Source organism: Crocuta crocuta, unplaced genomic scaffold, assembly GCF_008692635.1.
Source record: "Crocuta crocuta isolate KB4526 unplaced genomic scaffold, BGI_CrCroc_1.0 scaffold430, whole genome shotgun sequence".
Classification (NCBI taxonomy): Eukaryota; Metazoa; Chordata; class Mammalia; order Carnivora; family Hyaenidae; genus Crocuta; species Crocuta crocuta.
This window is the reverse complement of record NW_027527934.1, coordinates 2,681,429-2,702,317: the sequence shown is the minus strand read 5'-3', so window position 1 is coordinate 2,702,317 and position 20,889 is coordinate 2,681,429. Positions and strand designations below refer to the sequence as shown.

General features: G+C 46.3%; 1 protein-coding gene across 8 annotated transcripts in view; it reads left to right on the top strand.

Annotated features, from left to right (window-relative positions):
* Positions 1-20,889, top strand: part of TRABD2A (TraB domain containing 2A) — a 52,425-nt gene that overhangs the window by 4,741 nt on the left and 26,795 nt on the right. For 7 of the 8 annotated variants that reach the window (XM_077751903.1, XM_077751901.1, XM_077751904.1 and 4 more), the window contains exon 2: positions 4,379-4,939. In XM_077751903.1, the coding sequence (XP_077608029.1) occupies positions 4,379-4,939 (561 nt within the window). The remainder of the gene's footprint in view (positions 1-4,378; positions 4,940-20,889) is intronic. The other variant, XM_077751902.1, reaches the window with a different exon arrangement.

Sequence of the window (20,889 nt, the reverse complement as noted above, 5' to 3'; positions counted from 1 at the left end):
GAGTCACAGACTGAAACAGGCTCCAGGCTCTGAGCTGGCAGTCAGCACAGAGCCCGACGCGGGGCTCGAACCCACGAACCGTGAGATCATGACCTAAGTGAAAGTCGGACGCTTAACCGACTAAGCCACCCACGCGCCCCTGGTAGGAACATTCTTGTGCAACTCTTGGATTGTCCCTGGTGCACAGTGAATATTTGATCACAGCCAGCTGTTCTTAGTGTCCTTACTGTTATTACATGGCTGGATGCCCCACATGAGTCTTGTTTGTTTGCTTTTAATTTTTTTAATGTTTATTTATTTTTGAGAGAGAGAGAGACAGTGTAAGCGGGGGAGGGGCAGGAAGAGAAGGAGACAAAGAATCTGAAGCAGGGTCCTGGCTCTGAGCTGTCAGAGCCTGATGTGGGACCTGAACCCACGAACTGTGAGATCGTGACCTGAGCCAAAGTCAGATGCTTAACCGACTGAGCCACCCAGGTGCTCCTCTTTGTTTGTTTTTTTTTTAAATAGGAGCAGTTTTCAGCAAAAAGATCGTACAACAACTCTATTTCTAGACTAATACTAATTGAAAAGACAGCAATAAATAAATAAATGAAAATGGTACATATAGTTGAACAGATTTTGTTTAAAGAGAAGTGTAGGTATTTTGAGGTAGGATGAGACTTTAGGGAGACTAAAGGCATTGGGTAAAACCAAACCAAACCAAACCAAAATGAGACCACCCCTTGCACTCTGCCTACCCCCCAATCTCAGCCGTGATCCTGCAGTATGAATTGGATTTTCTGGGGAATATATTTGTTTAATATCAAAATCTCCTGGCAGATGAAAATGGATTAGGTGCCCTTGGTTTTAATGATAACGTTTTAGCTCTTCACTGTGTCTCTGGGTTGGAAACTGTGTATAAGTCCTTTGGTAGACTCGGTGTAACTTGTGTGAGCAGACCCCTTATATAGGGCAGTGGTGCCCAGTCATGTCACCATTCAGGCTCTCTGGTTATTGTTTCTTCCCAGTAAAGTGAACAAGTAAACCAAACTCCAAACTAAACCTCTACCTGGAAGTCTACTTATACCAAACCAGTTACATTTATAGGTAATTATTTTGTTACCATTTTTTTCTTTTTAATTTGAGAGAGAGAGAGAGAGAGCGCACAAGCCAGGGAGAGGGGAAGAGGGAGAGAGAGAGAATCTTAAGCAGGCTGCATGCTCAGCTTGTAGCCTGATGTGGAGCTTAATCCTATAACCCTGGGATTGTGACCTGAGCTGAAATCAAGAGTTGGATGTTCAACCGACTGAGCCACCCAGGTGCCCTTGGTTACCCATTGTAAATAAACCAAAGCCATAACTGTCAGTCTCAACTTTTGATTAGCGTCTAGTTAACCACTGTTTTTCTCCTGGCTTGACCTAATTCAAACAGTGAGACATTGGACTGTTTAATTAGTGTTGGCAGCCATTGTTTTAGATGTAGAGCTTCTGTTTGGCTTTTTGATGTATTTAAATAATCCTGGGGACATTTGTTACTTCACAAGCGGGTGCCTAAGGTCAGGCTGGAGACCCTGGATGTGATTCCTCTTATTATTAATTCAATCATTAATAGGTGTTAGAAATATGTTTTTTTCATTTGTTCATTCACTTAACAATTAGCTCTCTAGTTTGTTTATTTCCATAACCTATGACAAATACTGTTATCTAACTCTTAAAGATGAGGAAATTGAGGTACAGAGAAATGAAGTGGCTTTTAAAAATCTCAGTGGGGAATGGGGCGCCTGGGTGGCTTAGTCGGTTAAGCGTCCGACTTTCCCTTAGGTCATGATCTCGCGGTTCGTGGGTTTGAGCCCCGCGTCGGGCTGTGTGCTGACTGCCAGCTCAGAGCCTGAAGCCTGTTTCAGTCTGTGACTCCCTCTCTCTCTGACCCTCCCCTGCTCACGCTGTCTCTCTCTATCTCTCCTAGAAATAAATAAAACATTTAAAAAAAAAAATCTCAGTGGGGAAGCTGAAATAGAAGCAGAAGAATTTAGGCTTCTTTCACCCATTTGTGCATTTTTGAAAAGGTGGATGTGTGAGTAGAACTGTAACTTAAATACTTAAAAATTTTTAAAAATGTTTATTTATTTTTGAGAGACAGAGAGAGAGAGAGAGAGAGCGCACAAGCAGGAGAGGGGCAGAGAGAGGAAGACAGAGGATCCAAAGCGGGCTCCACGCTGACGGCAGAGAGCCCGATGTGGAGCTTGAACTCACAAATCATGAGATCATGACTTGAGCCAAAGTCGGATGCCTAACCGACTGAGCCACCCAGGTGCCCCATAATTTAAATACTTGAAAAAAACAAGGGCACAGACTGGGGGCTAGTGAGATATGTTCTGTTTGGCTTGCATGGCATTTAAGAAAATGGAGGTTGCATTTTCCAATTGGAATATTTTATTTAAATTCAGGATTTCTAGTTTGGTTTTGAAAAGCCCATTCTGGAGCCCTGGGCCTATTCCCATGTGGCTCAGGCTGCTCAGCCAATCGCCTTTATCCAGAGCTGTGAGCTCATGTGCTGCTGGCCTTCCCTCCCACCCCAATATCTCCCTCCCAGCCCTTGTGTTTACCTGTCCGCCTCTGCCCTCTGGGTGGTCAGAAGATGGCCGGGAGCAGGAGGAGAAGAGGTTGAAGTCTGAGAAGGGGGAATCGGCCCCTGCATCAGCCAGCTCTCATCTGTCGGAGATTTTGAGATTCTGTGTAAACTCTCATTTGAAAACAAGTTGTTATAGCTTCAACAACGGCCACACAAATGCAAAAACACCTGATCCTCACTATTTGCAGATCTCATGTTTGTGAATTAGGCTACTTGGTAAAATGGATTAGTAACCCCAATGCCTGCGGCACTTTCATGGGTGGACATACCCAGAACTGGGAAGAGTTTTTGTTTTTTTTTTAAATGTTTTATTTATTTCTAGGAGAGAGAGAGACAGCGTGAACAGGGGAGGGTCAGAGAGAGAGGGAGTCACAGACTGAAACACGCTCCAGGCTCTGAGCTGGCAGTCAGCACAGAGCCTGACGCGGGGCTCGAACCCATGAACCGCGAGATCATGACCTAAGCGAAAGTCGGACGCTTAACCGACTAAGCCACCCAGGCGCCCTGAACTGGGAAGAGTTTGAGTCGCCTGATGCACACGCTCCCAGCTGAGGTGGAATAAATTGATACTGTGCTTTGTTTCAGCTCTCAAACAAGTAACAGGTGAATAAGTGTCCTTTTAGTGATAGTACTTAATGCTACGTTTTTTTCTGTTTTTGTGCTCAGTGTTTAGAATAAGCAAGCATAGATACTATGTAGTGTTCCTAAGCACAAAGAGGCTCATGCCTCATGGAGAACATGTTTGTGTTAGATGAGCTTCCTTCAGGCATGAGTTGTTGTGCTGTTGGCTGTGAGTTCAATGTCAATGAATCAACATGTATTAAAGAAGATGCTTTTCAACAGAGCACATATAAAACAAGGTTATGCATTTATCTGTCGATGAAAATTTTGTGACCAGAGGCTTGTAGGAACCTAACGCTTGTATTTCTCCTAGGAGCAGTGGTTCATTATTTGGTAATTCAGTGTTTTGGTGACTTTTCAGAACATAATGATGACAATAATGAGAACTGATTGTGAGCTGAAACTCCACAGTACAGGAGAACATGGTACTTAAAAGGCTGCATAAACTAAAGCCTTTTGTAAAGGGAATGTATCCATATCTTTTCTGTAAACCTGAATTTTCACACTTCTGGGTTGCTGGGTGTATGGTTCACCTCATATCTGACCTTCTGACTTGAAGTCCTTGAGGGCTGCCCTGTGCCCTTCTTTGTACAGAGTCTCTTCCTAAACAGACACTTCGTACATGCCTGCTGTTGAAACTGAGCGACTCAGGCACAGAGGGGACGATGGCTTGGCTTTGGGTGGATGTACACCACTGCTCAGCCTGAAAAGCCACTGGGAGAGACTGGGCCACTGTAGAGAGCCACTGCTTTGGGGAATGTTGGATTTGAGATCTGAAGAAGCAGATACCGTCAGTCTGCCTGCCTGAGAAGGAGCCATGGTCTCCTCAGGTGTCCCTCATCCGTACCAGGTGTGTCCTTGGAGTCCCTTGAGAGTCCTCACTTTAATTTCTGCCCCGTTCATTGCTAGGGCAAATTTAAAGACTGCTATTGCCTTTTTGACTTTAATCAACATTTTGGGGGAACAAAGGGAAGAGGCTGCGTTGAGGACTCCCGCTGCTGGCCCGTGAATCTACTTGGACTCCAAAGTCTAAATTGTGGTTTGGTCATTGTCCTCTCGTGGTGTGACATATCTCTGCCATTCATTTTCTTCTCTCAGGTTTCTGACCCTCCATATCATGACTTAATGGCCTTTCTTTTCCCTTCAGCAGAGTGAATTGAATTCCTTCCTGTGGACCATAAAGCGAGACCCGCCATCTTACTTCTTTGGCACGATCCATGTTCCATACACCCGGGTTTGGGACTTTATCCCCGACAACTCCAAGGAGGCTTTTCAGCAGAGCAGCATCGTGTACTTTGAGCTGGACCTCACAGACCCCTACACTGTATCGGCCCTCACCAGCTGTCAGATGCTGCCGCAGGGCGAGAACCTCCAGGATGTGCTCCCCAGGGACATCTACTGCCGCCTCAAGCGCCACCTCGAGTACGTCAAGCTCATGATGCCCTCGTGGATGACCCCAGACCAGCGTGGCAAGGGGCTCTATGCGGACTACCTCTTCAATGCCATCGCGGGGAACTGGGAGCGGAAGCGGCCCGTCTGGGTGATGCTCATGGTCAACTCCCTGACCGAAGTGGACATTAAGTCCCGCGGGGTGCCTGTCTTAGACCTGTACCTTGCCCAGGAGGCCGAGCGGCTGAGGAAACAGACTGGGGCCGTGGAAAAGGTGGAAGAGCAGTGCCATCCACTGAATGGGCTGAACTTTTCTCAGGTAAGACTCTCTTTGCAAGTCCTTTGAAGGACTTGGCATTTGACTGTGTGTGAGTCCACTGAATTATAATACAGCAGATGGGCCAGAAGGACATTTATCCGAAACTTGTCTTTGCTCAAGAATGTTATTCTGAGGATTAAAAAAATAAGCCATAGAGTCAGTTATATGGCTCGTGTGTGTAGTACTGAGAGAGAAGAGGGTTTTTTGTTGTTGTCGTTGTTCTTGTCATCCCCAAAAGTATTAGCATACCTTTATCACTTGTTTTAATTCAGATTATTCATTAAGAAACTCTTTGATGGGCATTGAGGAGGACACTTGCTGGGATGAGCACTGGGTATTGTATGTAAGTGATGAATCATGAGAATCCACCCCCCAAACCAAGAGCACACTGTATACACGTATGTTAGCCAATTTGACAATAAATTATTTTTTAAAAAAAGAAGAAGAAGAAGCTGCTTTGTGGGGCGCCTAGGTGGCTCAGTCTGGTAAGTATCCAACTCTTGATTTCAGTTCAGGCCATGATCTCATGATCTGTGAGTTTGAGCCCCTGTATGGGGCTCTGTACTGACAGCATAGAGCCTACTTGGGATTGTCTTGTTCCCTCTCTCTCTGCCCTTCCCCTCTCAAAACAAAAAGCTTTAAAAAATCAATTTTTTAAAGTTTGTTTTAGTGTGTGTGTGTGTGTGTGTGTGTGTGTATGAGAGACAGAGAGAGAGAGAACCCCAAGCAGGCTCCCCACTCTCAGTGCAGAGCCTGATGTGAGGGTCGAGCCACCCAAGTGGCCCTAAAAAAATCCATCTTTATTAAAAAAAAAAAAAAAAAGAAGCTGCATTAAGAGTATGTGGACAATGTGAATGTCAGACTGACTATCACAGGGTATGGCCTGGTTTGAAAATTATATTGGCCATGGCTGTTTTAAGTGACATTGGTCCCTTTAAGATTATTGCTGTCCCTGTTCAGGACCCACCCCCAGGGTATTCTGTTCTTAAGACAGAGTTATATTCCTCTTTCCCATAGTTTACGGCCCCTCCCTCAGGACATTGGAATTTAGGTTCGTGTTCAAGAAGTTCTTCATTTCTCATAAGACACATAACAGTTTATTGAAGTGCCATTGTTTAATCATTTTGGTGAAATTTGTTGTTGCTGATGTTTTGTAGTGGTTTACATACTTCTGGGGACAAATGGGAATTTTGCAATATGAAATAAGTAGTCTTTTTAAAAATTTTTTTTAAATGTTTTCTTTATTTCTAGGAGAGAGAGAGAGAGAGAGACAGCGTGAGCAGGGGAGGGTCAGAGAGAGAGGGAGACACAGACTCTGAAACAGGCTCCAGGCTCTGAGCTGGCAGTCAGCACAGAGCCCGACGCGGGGCTCGAACCCACGAACCGCGAGATCATGACCTAAGGGAAAGTCGGACGCTTAACTGACTAAGCCACCCAGGCGCCCCGAAATAAGTAGTTTTTACTTTAAAAGATTTTTTTTTAATTGAAGCCTAGTTGACATCTAATATTACATTAGTTTCAGGTATACAACACAGTGATTCAACCATCATGTATACTATGAAATGTTCACTCCAATAATAAGTATGGTTACCATGTGACCATACAAAGTGGTTACAATATTATTGACCATATTGAAATAAGTATTCTTGTTTTATAAATATTCTCAGTGGCTGACCTTGGGATGTTGGCCTTCAGAATAAAAGTCAAACCTCTAGGTCTTAGGAGATCTTGAAATGCTGAACTTGGGTTGTTACTTAAAGAGCTTAAGGACTTTCAACAGCCCGAAAATAGTGTTCCTGAGTTGATAATAAAATTTGTAGGGAATTTAATTTACCTTGCTAAGAATCTATATTAACAAATACCCAGTACTAAAATATAGTATTTGTTTGGCACATTGAGATTGATAGACAAGATAAGGGACCAGTAATTGTCTGCATCAATCTCCTGGGGAAGTTTTCTTACATTATTTTGGAAAACTAAGAAGCCAATATTTTAACTTTTTCAATGTTTGCATTTATTATTTTTTTTAAAGTTTATTTATTTATTTTTAGGGTGCCTGAGTGGCTCAGTTGGTTAAGCATAAGAATTCAGCTCAGGTCATGATCTCATGGTTGGTGAGTTCGATCCCTGCATTGGGCTCCATGCTGGAAGTGTGAAACCTGCTTGGGATTCTCACTCTCTCCTCTCTCTATACCCTTCCCCTGTTTGTGCTTTCTCTCCCCTCACAATAAATAAATAAACTTTAAAAAAGGTTTATTTATTTTGAGAGAGGGAGAGCACTAGCAGAGGAGGGACAGAGAACTTCAAGGGAGAGAGAGAGAGACAGAGACAGAAACAGAGAGAGAGAGAATCCCAAGCAGGTTCCATGATGTCAGCATAGAGCCAGACATGGGGTTCAATCTGAGGAACATGAGATCATGACCTGAGCCAATATCAAAAGTCAGACACCTAACCAACCGAGCCATCCAAGTGCCCAATGTCTGAACTTAATACAATGTTTTGTGAAAGGAAAGTGCTTTGATATACAGTCTCATTGATTTTGACCTTATAAGTTTGAAATCTGTGACCATTTTTGTCTGGGCTTAAGCCTTCTTTTATACTTTCAGTTGGGAGGGGAAAAGGCTTGGAAGTAAAATATTATCTTAAGCAAGGGATCTTTGAGGGAAGGTGTGTAGCATCATCTCTTAAGATAATACATTTAAGAGATATTTTAGGGCACTGCAGTTATATACTAGAGTGTCATTTTGATTTCATAACACCCTCTTTTTTTAAAAATTATTTTAATGTTTTTATTTACTTGTGGGAGAGAGAGAGAGAGAGAGAGAGAGAGAGACATCATGAGCAGGGGAGGGTCAGAGAGAGAGGGAGACACAGAATCTGAAGCAGGCTCAGAATCAGCTGTCAGCACAGAGCCCAACGCGAGACTCGAATCCACGAACTGCGAGATCATGACCTGAGCCAAAGTCAGATGCTCAACCAACTGAGCCACCCAGGCTCCCCTTCATAACACCTTCTTAAAGTTCACGTAGGTATTTAGTATTTATAAACTATTTTTTAAATAAGAACTTGAGGTTAAGCTAGTGAGGTTACAGTGGCTTACATTTAGGAAGAAAAATTATATGACATTCCTGAAATTCTTTTTTTTTTTTTTTTTTGGTGGGGGGTATAACTTGCTGTGTTTCATTTATAAACAGTAAAATACAACCTTAGTGAACAGGTCAATGACCCTTAACATATACCTATATACACTACTCAGATCAATTTATTGAACATTTCCATCACCCCAGGAAGTTCGTACACAGTTAAAACAGAAAAGTACACATACTGAATTTTCACAAACACAGTCATGTGCCAAGCACTCAGGGTGGGAAACAGAACAGCACCAGGTCCCCCCAAACCCCTTGACCCTGACATCTACTCCTTCCACCCCCCGCAACCAGTCCCAACTAAGGATGATCATTGTTCTGAGAATCCTTGAGCATATATTAGTTTGACCATTTTAGAATTTCACATAAATGGAAATACGCAGTATGCTTCCTTTAGAGGGCTTGGCTTCTTTCGCTTAGCAATATCCTTGTGATTTACCATGTTGGTTGCCGTGTGTAGTTAATTGTCCATTGTTTATTCTCGCTGTTGTGTGGAATTGAAGAATTGCATCAGAGGCTTTGGGGTGGAGCCTTCTGGAGTCTCCCTTCTCAGGAATTCCAGAGAACAGTAAGATCATCTGCATTCAATGTGACGGAAGATGAGCCTAACTCATTCCCTTGGTTCTTCTGCTTCTTTTGAGGAGTGGTTGGTTCCTTCCTCCGTGTTCTCTGTAGCTCTGGAGAAGGACATCAGTGGGTGCCTGACTACAAGGTGAGATGGGGAGATGACCAGCCCCTGCAGGCTCCTGGGATACCTCCCCAACCTGCTGCCAGGATGATGGAGAGGAGAGCCGGTCTTCCTCGAGGCCTGGGAAGAGCCCTGTGGGCCTCTGCTCCAGGGCTCCCTGCTCTCCTCTTGGACTGTAGGCTGGCAGCAGCTGGAGACTGAGGCATGGCTGAGGCTGGAGCGCTGTGCTGGCTGTGGGAGAAGCAGTGGACCCAGAGCCAGATGTGCGGGGGTGAGAATTCCTGCACTATCACCAGCATGTGACTTCATGCCATCCCCTTAACTTCTCTGAACTTTGTTTTCTCATCTTAAAACATTTTTTTCTTTTTAAAAAAATTTTTTTAATGTTTTATTTATTTCTGAGAGAGAGACAGACACACAGCGTGAGCAGGGGAGGGTCAGAGAGAGAGGGAGACACAGAATCCAAAGCAGGCTCCAGGCTCTGAGCTGTTAGCACAGAGCCCAACGCGGGGCTCGAACCCATGAACCATGAGATCATGACCTGAGCCAAAGTCGGCCGCCCAACCAACTGAGCCACCCAGACGCCCCTTGAATTAAAATTTAAAAACTGATAATTGATTCAATTATTGGAACAATAGTTGTGTTTGGAACAACTTGGGCATGTGGATCTCCTTTGTCAACTGTAAATTTTGTGAAATTGAACTACGGATCAAGTGTTTCTGATGGAAATTTAGTATCCAAATTGAGATGTCAGTTGAGTGGAAGATACACACCAGATTCTGAAGACTATGTGTGGCTAAAGAACAAATAACTTTTTCTCTTGATTACACGCTGAGATGATAATACTTTGGATGATTTGCGTTCAATAAAATATATCATTAAATTTAATTTCACCTGTTTCTTTTTTTTTCCTTTTTTAATGAAGTTGCTGGAAAAATTAAAACTAGGTATATGATTCACGCTGTCTTTCTGTTGGACAGAGGTGATCCAGATTGATTCTGGATGAGTATGTCTGAGGCTGGTCCACTTGGAGGCCATGCTACTGGTGATGGATGTCATCACGGTTCCCTTTGCCACATGCTTAGTCAGGACTCGACTCTGGGGAGCCTCTAAATGCCTATGGCTGCCCCTTCTGGTGTAACTAGCCTGGGGTCGGCTTTTTTCTATTGACTTGTGATACTCTGTGTTTTCAGCGTATCATTGCAGGCACATACATACACATGTACCCACGCACACATGCACACACCTTCTGTTTCTGAACTTTCCATTTTGTCCCATGGATCTGTTTGCTTGTTTCTGTGTCAATATCACATTCTTAGTGACTGGATTTAAATATTTGATAATGATGTCACTATTGATTTCTCATTCCTTTTTCTTACCCTGATGTGTTGGTTAGGATACCCAGGACAGCATTAGGTGGTAGTAATATAAAAAGGCATTCTTTCTTTCCCTAACTTGAAGGAGAATGGCTTTACTATTTCACCATTAAATATGATGCTGGTATGATGTGAAGGCAATGTCCTTGGATTTCTGTTTTACTAGGAATTTTATCAGAAGCACTTGTTGTTATTAGTGGAAGTAGTTTTTGAGTTTTATTAAGATCTTTTTTTTGGTCTCTGTTGTGATTTTTTAAAAATTGAGATGTAATTGACATGTAGCATTAGTTTCAGATGTATGACATAATGATTCAATGTTTATAAGCATTGTGAAATGATCAACACAATAAGTCTAACATCCGTCACTATGCATAGTTACAAACCTTTTTTTCTTATGATGGAGACTTTTAAGGTCTGTTCTCTTGGCAGCCTTCAGTGATGTCTTGATCTTATGGCTTTCTTTCTTCCTCTATCTGTAGACTTATCCCTGCCCAGCTGGCTCTAAACTTCAAACACCAGGTTGTGAGTTCACTAAGAGTTATTCTCCTAAGCCACCTGTTCCTATATTTCTTTAGTCAACACATACATTGATTTCCTGCTGGGCATGGTGCCACATAAAAAGGATAAGATGTAATTTGGTTGTTTCTTCCCAGAAGTTGAGGTCTTATGATCAGCTTCTCAAAGGCAGGATTCATCACTGTTTTCCTAAGACTTAGCACCATGGCCCGTACTTAGTAGATGCTTAGTAAGCTTCTGTGGGGTAAATGACTGAAGTCCTCTCTCTGTTCTAGATCCTTCATGATTCCATTACTTTTCCTATTTCTCACTCCCCTTTCACCTCTCTTTTACTACCCGAGAGCTAATTGTTCCCTTCAGCGATCTGGATGTGGCATGAGGGAAAGGATGCTTACTTCCTGTCTATGGATTTGATCTTGCCATCTCAGGGCAGATGCCTGTTTCCTGTTTCAGGCTGGAGTCAGGTTATGGTGCCTGTTCTCTTTCACCCAAAGTTTGTGTCTGCTTCATGCTAGCAGCTGCATTGCCATTCCTTATGTGCAGAAAGCAAATGAACTTGCAGTCGGAGGCTTAGCGATGCAGGGCTCACCTGTGAGTCCCCTCCCTTCCTTCCCAGCTGCACAGGTTGGGTTCCCATTAGAGCCTTAAAGAATTCCCTAGATAAATGATCTCCCTAAATCCTATTTCCATAGCCACACACCACCAGGCATCTGTGCACAAGCTCCGGACACAGGGTGCTGCCTCTCTGCTTCCCATGAGGGGCTGTCCAGAGCAAATCTGTCTGACCACAGGATTCTCCTGCCCACTTCCCAGTGACGGACTGGATGTCACTGTGGGCTGCAGTGGGAATTCGGAACAGCCCCAGTCTTCTCAGCATTGGAGTCTGTCCCTTGGGACTGGGTCACATCTATGTTTGGGGTCTGAGTCATGGGATTCAAAAGTTAATATGAGCAAAGCCGGTCGGTCTGGGTTTGCCCTCTGCCTTCCACATGTAAAGCCCGCATCTTTGAGCTTTCCGTATCCCAACATACTGAAGTTAGTGGGATGTAAAAGTCCCTTGCAAACCCCAGAGTGCTCTTTGGATGAGGCGTAAGGGTTCTATGATCTGCATTGCTGTGGGGCAGAATCGTTTCTGTTACTGTTTACTCTTGCCAATAGATGGCACTAACATATTTCATATTTGCCTTTTCACCTGTCACTTCTGCTGTCCCTTCCAGTAGTAGGTGTCACTACTGGTTCTTGCCTTCTACCCCTAGGATCCTAACAACTTGCTCTGCTCTTTCCCCACCCCCCAAAGTGAAACTTTAAACAATGGCTTGGGCCCAATGGTTTTTGGAGTCTTATGAAAAAGTGCATTTCTTGAGTCACAGTTTTGGGGCATTGTGAAGATGGGGGTTTTTCTTCTTTAGAACAAATTCTCTTTAGATTAGTTACAGGGCGTCTGGGTGGCTCAGTCGGTTAATCATCCGACTCTTGATTTCAGCTCAGGTCATGATCTCACAGTTATGAGATCGAGCCCTGAATCGGGCTCTGTGCTGGGTATAGAACCTGCTTAAGATTCTCTCTCATTATCTCTCCCTCTCTCTCTTTCTATCTCTCTCTCTCTCTCTCAAAAAAGACAAAGGAAAAAAAACTCTTCGATGGATCAGTTACCTAATAGAAGAAACCATGGCTCTAGGATGGCCTGTGTCCCAGGCAGGGTGGAGTGATGGAGGCAGCCCCTGGCAGGGCAGAGTCCTAGAAAGATGCCATCCATGTGTCTCTGTCTCTGGGTATTAAGGGCCAGGTGGATGTAGGAGAGGTATGAGCTGGGGAGGTGCTGGCCGGTCTGAGAAAGCCTCCTGAGAACATAGGGTCAACCTTCCTCAAGAGGGTATGGACCTTCCAGGGCTAGGATAGCTCAATCCTAGGAAAGCATGGGGTTACCTCGTTTTGTACTTTGCAGGCCTCTCTTCAGGTCTCTGTGCCCAGTGGCCATGGCACGAATGCCGAGATTCATCAGCAAGCAGAGACTCTGCTGGGGTCAGTTTCCTGTTGGAATAAACCTGGTGGAGGGTCTGGGGTCATGCAGAAACTAGGCAGGGCTGGCCGGGGCTCCCCAGTTTCCTGTTTTCTCCCACCCAAGTACTAACCAAGCCCAACCCTGATTAGCTTCTGAGATCAGATGAGATCAGGCATTTTCAGGGTGGTATGGCCGTAGACTCTGGGTTTCTAATCCAATTCTGCTGAGTCCATGGCATTTCTTCACCTGGGCCATCCCTTTACTTTCCTATTTCTAGATCAGAAATAGAAAACTGAATCAACTGTTGCCTTACAGTTGGCTGTAACTTTCATGAACTTCCCGATGCAGGCTTGAGCTCTGTGTTTGCAGCTGGGAGCAGGCCTGCTCAGGATTTGAGTCTCTCGCTCTCTCTCTCTCTTTTTTTTTATGGCTAGTCTTTATTTGGGACACATTTCCTTCAGCACTCAGCGTGGGCTGGGCCTTCTGTTTCCTATTTAAGGGACCCTGAGACAAAGCTGGTAGTGATCCTGACATCTCCTGGCTCTGGGCTGCTTCTTTAAAGTCCAAAGTGAACTTTAAAAAAATTAAAGCCACACCTGCATGGCTACTGCCTGTGCTCCTGTGGTTCTGGCCTCAGCTAGATCTGACCCTGCTCTACTGCCTCTGGAATCCTAACAGAAGCATGTCGAGGCATGCCTCGTTTCTGCCCCGGCTCCCTGCCTCCTGCCTGGTGAACTAGGCTGGGAGCAGGGGGCCCCTTTGACACCCGAGCAGCAAGTCTTCCATGCTGGATCAGTTCCAGGACACCCCTAGACTCTAGGAATGACCCCCAGCATATCACTCAGAGTGTGAGGCCTGTCTCCCCTCCAGAGTCTGCCTCCCAACAGGGCTGGGTCAGGCAGTCTACCCGGCTTGGAGGAGAGGGGGAAGGAGGAGGGGAAGGAGCTGGGTGGAAGTGGACCAACTCTTCCCTGGGACACTCCAAGGAGCCAGTCGAAGTCTCAGTACGATGAGGTACTATGTGGCCCAGTGGTGGAGCGAGGCTGCCCTGGACTCCGGGGGTGGACGTTGGTGGCGTCATGTAATGCCACACTTTGGATGTTATGGTGCTTCTCTGCTTTTCCTCTATCTCTCCTGACACGTTTTGTGCTACCCTTCCGCCCTACACTCTTCCATGAGGCCCTTCCTTTCTATTCACGGTCAGTCAGGCCTTGAAAGGGAGCAAGTAGGGCTTTGGTGCTGGCTTCAGCAAAGGCTGTGGAATCATAGAACCTGGATGACCGCGTGAGAATGCTGAGGGGTCGCATTACCCCATCCCTGTGTCCCCTGCATGCACCCTGGTATGTTGGGGGCCCCACTGAAGTCCCAGACAGCACAGAGTGTCCCCAGAGGTATCTCCTCCCTTAGAAGTCAGTCAGCAGCACCCCACAAGGGTATTCTGTTCAGTGATAAGCAACCTTCCTTCCCAACATACCTGCCAAGAGCAGGGGGTCACCTGGAAGGGAGTCGGGAGGCGGGGACATGGGGCAAAAATGAGGTTGCAGCATCCTGTGAGGTATTATAGTATCATTGACTATATTCCTTATGCTGTGCCTTTCATCCCCGTGACTTATTCATTCCATGCCGGAAGCCTGTATCTCCCATTCCCCGTCACCCATTTTGCACATCTTCCCCTCACATGTTTCCTCCGGCAACCAACCATCAGTTTGTTTTCTGTTAGATGTCCTGGCTTTTAAATGTTGGTAACCACCTAAAACAGTGAACACATTGTGTGGTACAAATAGGACTTAGCTGTGAACCAGGCAGGTCACCAGGGCCACCTGTTCCCTACCACTCATGTAGCCTGTTCAGGCCAAACTAGTGGGTCTCGGAGTGGGGCCCTGGACCAGTAGCATCAGCATCACTAGGGAACTTGTTCGTAATGCAGAATTTCGGGCCCCATCCCAGACTTCCTGAATTGGGAACCCTGGGGGTGAGGCTCAGCAGTCTGTGGTCTAACCAGCCCTTCAGGTGATTTCGATCCACACTCATTTGAGAACCTCCCTTTTCTATTCTTGGTCACCATTCTGGTCCCTTTTCTTGAATTGTCTCTGGAAGTTATGTCAGGGTGCAGAAGACTCCTTTTCTCCTGAGGTAGCCGGGTAATGGCTCTTTTGCTACCTTGTGGCGGCTGTTGAATGATCAGGTTTACGGTTATTTAATTTTTACAGTGGTGGTTAGCTTTCCATGTGTTTATCTCATGTCCTGAATTTGCACAGAAATTCCTGGAGAGCTAGGGTCTTGATTTACCTTTTCCCCCCCTAATGTTTATTTATTTGAGAGAGCACAAGTAGGGGAGGGGCGGGGAGAGAGAGAGAGAGAGAGAGAGAGAGAGAGAGAGAGAATCCCAAGTAGGCCCCGCACTGTTAGCACAGAACCTGATGCTGGGCTCTATCTCATGAATCGTGAGATCATGACTTGAGCCAAAACCAAGAGTTGGATGCTTAACCGGCAAAGTCACCCAGGCACCCCTGGTTTACCTTTTTTAAGTGAGTCTAGCTCAGTCCCTTGCAGTGATAGTTGCTAATCGCTGGCTGCTGCTTAAAGGCTGCTGTTTTCTCCTCACTCCCGCAAGCCAGATTCCCTGAAGCAAGCAAGCCTTGGCATTAACTCTGCTGCTTATTTCCACCTTTACCCTGACTTTCCCCCCTTTGTCCATCCTCCTAGGGTAACTTCCTTCCTGCCACCTGGGCAGGGATGCCGGTCACATAGTAATAGCAGTGTGCCTCTCCCAGATCCCCAGTGGGTGAGTGAGAAGCAGCACAGGTTAAATACACCTCACGAGGGCTGCGTGCGTGTGTGTTTCTAGGCTGCAGGGTGTCCTAGGGAGCCCTCCCCTTCCTTTCCAGAGTGCAGGTTTATAGCTTCTCTCCAGACCAGTCTTGAACTTTAGGGAGAACTGTAGAGATTGAAGAGCTTGAAAATGAAGGTGCCCTCCCAGCCCTCAGTTACTGGCCACAGAAGTGGGCCCACTGCAGGTGGCGTGGTTTCTGGACGTAGCCTTGGCCAGAGGCGACTGGCCTTTCTCCTCCCCTCTCTGGGGCCATTGTGGTGAAATGGTCACCAAGGAATGTGATTGATGTGACTGATCATTTGCTAAATGTTATCCAGTCGACTTTAGTATTGAGCTGGGTTTTTCAAGGGGAGGCAAGGGTCCAGACAGGCAGCGGAAAAAGAGGGAGATGTTTCAAATGGGCCAACAGTGCAGGGAAACCTGGGGAAAAGCCTGCTGTGCTGGCCTAATGGCGGCAGGGTGGGCGGGCCCGTGTGCATTTGCATAGGGGTGGTCGGAAGGCCATGCCCCAGAGGGTTTGAGTGTGAGGCTGGGAAACCTCCGCGTACACTGAGGGGCTGTCAGGAGGAGGTGGGCACACCAGGAGGAGTGTCACAGGTCAGCGCACCTGGCAGCTGAGTGTGGGCTGGAGAGGGCCCACCCGGTCACGGCCGCGGGGTATAAGTTACCCTCCTGATTCAGAGCTTCAGCCATGTTGGTCCAGGATGCTGAGCCATCGAGATGAAGACACTGAGGCTGGGAACCGCAGTCTTTGGGGACTAGAGTTTGTTTGCTCTACCAGGGACACCTGACATGGAGCTGATGCCGGATATTGGAAAAAGTACAAAATAAGAGAATGTCCTGGAGCAGTTCTGACTCTGGAAATAATACAGCCTATAGCCATTTAGATGAAGTGCTTACCACGTATGCCTAATTAGCCTCAGTAACAGTTCTGAGTGTGGTTAAATGGGTGCAGTTAGCTTTATTATGCTTTTAGTTGGATTCTTCATCTAATTCTTCTTGAAGCTTGTTTGTTTTGCCAGAACTTAAAAAATATTTCTTAATATTTATTCATTTTTGAGAGACAGCGAGAGAGTGGTGGAGGGGCAGAGAGAAAGGGAGACACAGAATCTGAAGCAGGCTCCAGGCTCTGAGCTGTCAGCACAGGGCCCAACACAGGGCTGGAACCCACGAGCTGTGTCTGAGCTGAAGTTGGACGCTTAACCAACTTAGCCACCCAGGCACCCCTGTTTTGTCTGAACTTTAAAACACATAAAGGAAAATTACCTTTCAGGGCAATAGAAGTGAAAAAATGGAGATTTCTAGGGCGGGGCTGAGACAGTCCGGAAGTTCACTAGGCCTTGGAGGCAAGAGAGTGGTATTTGTTAGTGTTACCTTAGCATTGTGTGGGATGTGGGGGAAGGAGGTATAGGAGTCCGCTTGGCTGCTGTCCCAGAATACCACCTACAAAGAAGCTTAAACAGCAGAAATGTATTTTCCCACAGTTCTGGAGGGTCAAAGTACAAGACCAAGGTACTGGCCCAGTTAGTTTCTGGTGAAGCCCCTCTCAGCTTGCAGATGGTCGCCTTCTTGCTGTGTTCTCACATGGCCTTTTCTGTGTATGGGGAGGTGGAGGGAAGGTGGTTGGGGAATTGCTCTGGTGTCTCTTCCTCTTCTTATAAGGACTCCTGCCCCATCAGATCAGGGTCCTACCTTTATTTACCTCCATAGAGGCCCTGTCTCCAAATACAGGCACCCTGGGTGTCAGGGCTTCATCATGTGAATTGAGGGGTGGGGGAAGGGGGCACACAGTTCAGTTTGTAACAGGAGGCCCATGTGCTTAGTCATCCATCTGGTGTCAGGGCAGGATGCGGACTGGGCGGAAAGGAGAGAGCAGTCAGGAGACCTGGCCAAAGAGAGAAGGAGGGGAGGAGAAGCATGGAGGGTGTTGAGGGGATGGCTGGCGGAGAGGAGAAGGAGGGCCTGGTGGGCCTGGGGTCTCCTGCCAGGTCTCTCCAGGGCTCTGCTGGTACCAGGAGCCAGCACCACTTACAAAAGGGCGCTTCGTCAGGCTGGACTCTCACTGAAGTTCAGTTTCTTTTGTCCTCATGTTTGAGTCCTTTTGCTGCAAAGAGCTCACTTCCGAGTTCTTAGAAGCACTTATTCTTCCCTGGAAAGCAGACCTCAATGTCCAAAGAAGTGTGTGGAGGCTTTACCTCCTACGTCACTCAGCATCTATTAACATCGACAGGAAAAGGAGCAGGATTTCTCACCATCTTGCTTTGAGGGGCCGGTCTAGATTATTCCATGGGAATAGTCCTTTTCAGGTAAAGGTGGAGGAGGAGTTTTACAGAGTGGCTGGGAAGGGAGAAAATAACTGAGCTTGAGGACCGTGTCCCCACTGCCTCCTTACCCAGGTGAGGTGGGAGAGCAAGGACCAGAAATCCTCGAGGGAGCTCAAAACAATATCTGGGCGGAATGTTCTGAGGACAAGGAAGACCTTCCCCTACTGCTCTCCAACTATACTTCAAGGGGCTGAATGGCTCTCAAAAGTGAGCTATGAAAAAAGACACAACAACCCACCGCCCCAGAAGGTGAGGCCTGCGCCTGAACAGATGCGAGTCCCTTTGTTCGCAGAGCTGGGAGGCTGGTGGGGTGGTGCGGGGCTAATGTGAGCCGCATAATGGGCGGTGCCTTTCATATGCAGAGCAGCCCTTTGATCTGAGGGGGATGAAAGTGCTGGAAAGTGGAGAGGCTCCATGGGGGGCCTTTGTCTTTGACAATAAAGGCATCTGCCGGACTCGAACCCCCTCGCCCGCTCCTTCAGCCCATGGGCTCCCGCAACAATGCCCCAACCGGGACCTGGGTCTACCCGCAGCTGAAGAAGTCTTAGGAAACAGAAAGAAGCATGCTGCAAATGTTGGACAGGGAGCTTAATTGATTCTTTCCACAGCCCAGGAAGAAAGGAGAGAGAAGAGCTGTAGGGAGGCAAGGGGAGAGCGCAAGGGGAGACATGGGGGGGGGGGCAGTGGGAAGGAAGGGTGGCATTTGAACACTGGAGCAAACTCTCTGTTAATAAGCTTATTACTTTTCTGAAGATGGTGCGGATGGGGTGAGTATGTGTCTTTGGAGGGTTGGAAGGAGTATTCAGCTAATAAGACATGTTTTGGGGGTGAACTGACACTTTCTTTTTAAAGACAGGATAAGGCAAGCACTAATATGAAAGCAGACATCCATTTGGATGTTTCCAGAGGGGAAAAGAAAGTCCCTTTAAGTCTGTGCACTGTCAGAAACTCTATGCTAATTGGAGTTTTTATTAGAATTGTAATAATTTCTAATAGTTCCTTCTTTCTTGCTGTCTCTTACCCTTTGAAATCTTAACCAAGACTCAAAACAAAGCACTTGGCATTTGGCCTAGAGATGTTCTGCTTGAGGATGATTTTTGAGTCTATTCTGTGGGGTAGATGTACTCCTTGGAAATAAACCTGATGGTTCAGCCAGTGCTGTATCATGGAGTCGGCTGTCCACCCAGATGTCATTGGAATGTCTTGGGAGGGAGTGGATAGGCATGTTCTATATAGGGCTGTCCCTGCAGGGGCTATGGTTTGGGTAGGGGGTTGGGAGAGGAGGGAGTATGGTGATTTTGGCATCTCTTGTACACCTAGAAACAAAGGAGGGTCTGAAATAGAAGTCTGGTTTTGTGGATTTTTTTCCTCCAGTGGTGGAAATTGACCCGATATAGTGATCTCTGAGTGAAGGGCATTGATTAACAGACATGGAGGGTGACTTTGAGGCTGTCTCTGAATCTTTTTACCTGCGTGGAGCTGTTATAACCAGGATAGGGCATCCAGGAGAAGTGGGTACATTAGAGGAGGGTACTGGCTTTACTTAGAGGTGCGTAGGTCCTAAGCAGCTGGGCCTTGCTTTGGAAGAAGTAGGCTTTAGGCACCTTGGAGAGGTCAAGGCCGGTCTTGCCGCCCATCCTGATGTTCTATCCAGCTTCTCACTGGAAAGAGCAAGAACTTTAGAGGCTATGAATCTGGGTTTGAATCCTGGTCTCTCATTTCTTCTCTTTTTGACCTGGGGCAAGATACTAAACTTTTCTGAGTCCGTTTCCTCCTCCGTAAAGAGCCTTTGTAAAAGACCCAGTGCATAACAGACATTTGATGGGAGCTGGCAGTTACCTTTGCTCACACCACCCTAAGTGGTTGGGCTTATCACTACCTACTCAATGTGCTCTGCTACCCCATCCCTGTTGATACATCTTTACCTCTTGCCTTGTTCCATTTCTTCATTCCTAGGCATTCTTTTCAAACTAGCAGGAGAAACCAGGACAGCCTTGGGGTTGAATTTTATTCTGAATCCAGTAGTTTGCCACCTTACTTGCTTTACTCCAAGTACCCATCTTGGAGTGATTGGTTCAGGAGCCACTCTTGTCAGTGATTGGCTCAGGATCTGATTTTAAGCCAATCAGCATGCAGAATTCCTCTGGCTACTCTAATTGGTGCAGGCGTGAGCATGTGTCCTAAATTGGCACAAATCGATGGAAGAGAGAGAGAGAGGTTAGAAAAGAGGTTTTCATTTGCCCTGGGTAGGCCCATGTTTTCTAGTTATAAGGGTGATGCAAAAATAAAGCAGTTACATAGACCGGGAGAGCCCTGAACTTACCATGCTCCTCTGCTTTGGACTTTCTGCTGTGTGAGAGTCTGTTTCCCTTTGGTTTAAACTAACGTGGGCTCTGTTCATCCTGATTCCCACTTTCCCTGTAACTGCTCCATATAAACTCCCCATTCCTTATCTGAAGTCACCATCTTTCTTTATCAGCTATGTATTCTAAACAATGTAGTGTTTGGTCTTGCTTTCGAATTGTTCTATAATGGAACTGGATTAGGCACATTCTTCTGTGTCTTGCTGGTTAAGCAAAATTGTGTGATATTCACTCATGCTAATGTGTATGTCCATTGTTCATTTTCACGGTTGTGTGGCATCTACGACCACAGTTTTTCGGTTCTCTTCTTGATGGACATTTGGGCTGTTTCCAGGGTTTTGCTGTTTCAAATTGTTTTGCCATAAACATCATCGTAGTAGTCTGCTAGAACACACACGTGAGAGCTTCATTCCCATACGCTATAGTTTTCCATTCTATTTAATTGAACTATAGTCAGGAACACTGGGATGACTCTCTAGGGACACTTCTCTGAGCCTCGGTCTTCCTGCTTTGACTCCTCTTTAACCCGCTTCAAAGGCTACTGTCTCCTTGGTCTCAGGAAGTAGGTACCTGGGATCTCCAGCCACTTTCCACCTCCTGCTGGCTCCACAATGATCTCCTCGCTGCTCCCTAGCACAGTCTTAGACATGCTACTCCCTTGCATGAAGAGATCAGACCACCATTTTTTGCAGTAGGATTGGT